At 32.5% G+C, this 4854-nt stretch overlaps 1 protein-coding gene across 5 annotated transcripts in view; it reads left to right on the top strand.

Annotated features, from left to right (window-relative positions):
* Positions 1 to 4854, top strand: part of MIA2 (MIA SH3 domain ER export factor 2) — a 114096-nt gene that overhangs the window by 56389 nt on the left and 52853 nt on the right. For all 5 annotated transcript variants that reach the window (XM_077769186.1, XM_077769190.1, XM_077769188.1 and 2 more), the window contains 3 exons: positions 3117 to 3227; positions 3858 to 3929; positions 4460 to 4564. In XM_077769186.1, the coding sequence (XP_077625312.1) occupies positions 3117 to 3227; positions 3858 to 3929; positions 4460 to 4564 (288 nt within the window). The remainder of the gene's footprint in view (positions 1 to 3116; positions 3228 to 3857; positions 3930 to 4459; positions 4565 to 4854) is intronic.

Genomic DNA, 4854 nt, shown 5'->3' with positions numbered 1-4854 from the left:
TTTACTTCATTCCCAGTGTTTTAAGAGCTGACTAGATTTAGACCAGAGTTTTTTTTTTTTTTTAATGTTTATTTATTTTTGAGAGAAAGAAGAACATGCACAAGTTGGGGGTAAGGGAAGGCAGAGAGAAGGGAGAGACAGAATTCCAAGCAGGCTCTTCACTGCCAGTGCAGATACGCAGGGCTTGAACTCACAAACCGTAAGATCCTGACCTAAGCCAAAATCAAGAGTTGAGCTGGATGCCTAACTGACTGAGCCAGTTAGGGGCTCCTAGACCAAAGATTTAAGCAGTGATGTGCTGGCAAATGTTTAACAGCTGGCTCTCTGAAAAGCAGGCATACTTATTTGTAGTATTTGCTGCGTTCTATTGTGTAAATATTCCCAATTTCAAGGTATCAACATGGTATCACTAAATGTGGAATTTGGAAGAGAGATGTGTAGTTAGCTCTCTTGAGCCAGGTATGATTTAGCCAATAGTAAGAAGGGAAATATTAAAAATTTGTTATTTAGCTAAGCTACAACAAAATAAGGCAAAAAATAGTAGTGCCTTGTTACTGCTTAGTGGTGGAAGTGTTGTAAAAAGCTACTATTAAGTAGAAAACAATGGACTTTTGTACCTTTGGTGTATGTGTTTAGTCCAGCTTGGCTGTTAATAATCACTGATGTTCATAATCAACAGGAAGTCTATAAGTATAACAGTGGATGTTAACTAACTGGAATTAAAAGTCTGTAGGTCATGTTTCAGAATTTCCTAGTAGAGTCTGAAGGAAGTTGTGAATTGAATTCCAAATGAGGTATATTTCTTAATCTTTTCTTTCTTCATTTGTTACCTATTGATATCTTCAAGAACATGTTGAAATTATTTTATCTCTTGACCTGTTTTAATTACTGTTCAATAGTAACTTACTAGTTTGATTAAAAAAGAAAGAACTGTAGAAGGAATTTAGCCTTCTAACAGAAGAGCAAAAACTGGACAACAAAAGCTATTGGTAGTGCTGTGTGTAAAATAAAACATACCTATTTATTTATTTATTTATTTATTTATTTTTAAATATACCAATTTATTTTTAAGACACTGAATTTACATGATATATAGTAGTAAAATTTAAACGGACATTTTGGAAGTTTTTCTCTGATTTTAGTAATTTTAAGAACCATGTAGTGTTTATTTTTAAAATTGATTTATGTAATTTAGTATTAACTATACTTGATAGAATTACAAAGATTTCATGGTTGATAAAAGAAAAAAATAGACTAATTTTGATTCAAGTCAGGGAATTCATATAATCAAATAACCACGTTTGGGGAAATATATAGAAATAATTGTTTTAACCACTATAATATTATATGTACCTGTACTTCTTATTTTTTTGGCCTCCATTAAATTCTTTGAATCTTTTGGTTTATTTTCTTTTTTAACAAGTTTGTTGAAGGATCACAAATATCAGAGGTACGTTTGTTATGGTATTTAAAATCAAATTGGAATAATTCGATAACTAATCACTTTAAATTAAAAAAATCTGAGAAAATGCTATAATTCAATGCAGAATATTATGAAGCAATCTTGGTTATTTTTTAGTTAATTTTTTATTATGTCTTCATATTAAATCATACTTCTCATTTTTTCCCTTAAATGAACGGTTTAGAGCAGAGGTTGGCAAATTATATTCTGGGCTCTGTTTTTTCTTTTTTTTTCTTTTTAATTTGTTTTTTATTTGAGTGTAGTTGATAGAGATGTTACAGCATAGTGATTCAGTATCCCTATACTTTATGCTGTGCTCCCCACAGGTGCACATATGTTACCGTACAACACTATTACAGTCTCATTGACTGTATTTTCTATGCTGTACCTCTTATTCCCATGACTTTTTCATTCCATAACTGTAAATCTATCACTTACTCTATTTCACCCATTTGGCTCATCTCCCACTGCCTTTCCTGTGGCAACCATCAGTTTATTCCCTGATTTTGTAGGTCTGATTCTGCTTTTTATTTATTTTGTTTTTAGATTCCACATATGAATGAAATCATTTGGTATTTGTCTTTTTCAGTTAGCATAATACCCTTTAGGTCCATCTACATTGTCACAAATGGCAAGTCTTATCCTCTTTTTATGGTTACATGATATTCCATCTGTATATATACCATATCTTTATCCATTCATCCATCAATGGACACTTAATGTTGCTTCCATATTTTGGCTGTTGTAAATAAGGCTGCAGTAAACATACAGGTGTGCATATCTATTTGAATTAGTGTTTTAGTTTTCTTTGAATAAATAGTAGTGGAATTATTGGATCATATAGTATTTCTGTTTTTAATTTTTTGAAGCATCTCTCTACTGTTTTCCACAGTGGCTATACCAGTTTACATTCGCAGCAGCAGTGCACAGGGTTCCATTTTCTCCACATGCTTGCCAACACTTGTTATTTTTTGTCTTTTTTATTTTGACCATTTTGACAGGAGTGAGATGACACCTCATTGTAGTTTTGATTTTTACTTCCCTCATGATCAGTGATGTTGGGGTCTTTTCATGTGTTTGTTGGCCACCTACATGTCTTCTTTGGAAAAATGTTTAGGTCCTCTGCTCATTTTTAACCAGATTTTAAATAAAATTAAAAAAATATTTTGAGAGAGAGTACGTCCAAGCACATGAGTGGCAGAGGGCAAGGGAGAGAGAATCTTAAGTAGGCTCCCTGCCCAGTGTGGAGCCTGACATGGGGCTCCAGCTCATGACCATGAGATTAGGACCTGAGCTGAAATCAAGAGTCAGACACTTAACCAACTGAGCCACCCAGGTGTCCCTGTAAATAAATGTTATTGAAACACAGTATGCTCATTCATTTACATAATGTCTTTGGTTTCTCACTACATAGTCATAGTTGGGTAGTTGGGACAGAGACTACATGGCCTACAAGCCTAAAATATTTATTCTCTGGCTCTTTATAGGAAAAAATTGCTGACCCCTGCTAGTATTGCTATTATTTGAATATCATAAAAATGAACTAATATGTAAACTAAATTTATTTAAAATATATCTGTTTGATTATACTTACCTGATTTATCATAATCAAAAAACCCTACGCCTGTCTGATTAAGTTGGCTTCCTCTTTTAGGCAGTCTATGAAAAGCTGAACAGCTCCAAATCTGAACTTGAGGATGAAATACTTTTTCTGGAAAACCAGTTAAAAGAAGAGGAATCTAAGCATTCTGAACAAGATGAATTGGTAAGGCTTTTGTGTTTGAGGAAACTGCAGGAAAAGGGAAGTTATTGAGTTTAAAAAAATTAATAGGTATCAGTTAAAGTATTATATGTACTCTAAAAAATCCAAAACATACAGACGACTGTTATGGTGAGAGTAAAAATTTCCAGATCCAGTAGCTTTTTTATTTGTTAGAGGTTACCATTTCCATATTAAGTTTCTTACATATTCTTACAGAAATTTTCTATATGTTATGGAAATAGCTTACATAAATAAAGTTGAATAATCACATACATAGTGGATTTTTTTTAATATTCAGAAGTTATTTTGAGAACATTTTAACTTTGTTATTTTAAAATCTGTTGTAAAGAAGATCTAGATGTGTGTCAGATTATTTAGTAAGATACGATGTTAGTGGGTTTATCTTGAGCCTATATAACTTAAATGTTATGAAATAGTAAAGGTGAGATGAATTACTGTTGTTGTAATTGATTAAATCCCTGTAAGCATATATGGCTGACAAGGTTTCTTAAGGCAAGTCCTCAGTTTTTGAGTGCAAGTGTTAAGTTTAACAATATATCTAAGATATATGACCTCTTGGAAACTGGAAAATTTTAGTACATACTTGTTTACAGAGTGATACTGTCTTTCCAGATGGTGGATATTTCAAAAAAGATACAGTCTCTAGAAGATGAATCAAAATCTCTCAAATCACAAGTGGCTGAAGTAAGTTGAATTAGTCTAGAAGGTCTATTGCTTTTGAAAATCATTTTAATTTTACTATTTCATGATTCAAGAAGGAGATATAATACTAGAATATGAGACTTAGGGGTCTTGTAGATGTAGTTCTTTTATAGAAGTTACTTTAGGAAAGTGTTTTATTCGACAGGTATTTATTGAGCTCTTGCTATGTACCATCGTTGAAAGTGCTTGGTACTTAACATTAGTAGATAAAATAGAAAAGTTCTTAGTGAGTTTAAATTCTGTTAAGAGAGGCAGATAATAAGAAGTTAACAAAATTTGCTACACAGTACGTTAAAGGTTACAAGAGGTTAAATCATTTGTCCAAGGTCACATGGTGAGTTAGTAGCAGAGCCTTGACTGGACCCTGGTAGCTTTTTTTCTGCTACCCCATACTGTCTTTCCTGTTAATAGTGACATGTTTTTTTTACTTCAATTCCATGTTTTATGGAGTATGTATAAAAAAGAGCTATTAAATGAATTCTTATAAGCTTGATATGTTGTGTTTTACTTAGGCCAAAACGACCTTCAAAATATTTCAAATGAATGAAGAACGACTTAAGATAGCTATAAAAGATGCTTTGAGTGAAAATTCCCAACTTCAGGAAAGCCAGAAACAGGTTTGTACTCTGTAGGGACTCTTTAACTATGAATATGTAATTATAAATTATCTGGACACACTCATGACTAACCCATGCCAGGGGCAAGATTAGGCTTTCCCTGGAATTCAGGAGAGCAGGACAATCTCCTGTATATCCTTTGGTGTGTCTTTTATATAGGGTATAAAACTATACTCCTGTCACCTTTTTCCTCCAGTAGTGAAAGCAAGCCAGGGCAAATTTTATTTTTTTACTTTTTATTTTTTAAAATATAATTTATTGTCAGATTGGCTTATATACGACACCCAGTG

This window comes from Crocuta crocuta, unplaced genomic scaffold, assembly GCF_008692635.1.
Source record: "Crocuta crocuta isolate KB4526 unplaced genomic scaffold, BGI_CrCroc_1.0 scaffold65, whole genome shotgun sequence".
NCBI lineage: Eukaryota > Metazoa > Chordata > Mammalia > Carnivora > Hyaenidae > Crocuta > Crocuta crocuta.
Note: the sequence above shows the minus strand (reverse complement) of the source record. Positions and strands in the feature narration are given on the sequence as shown.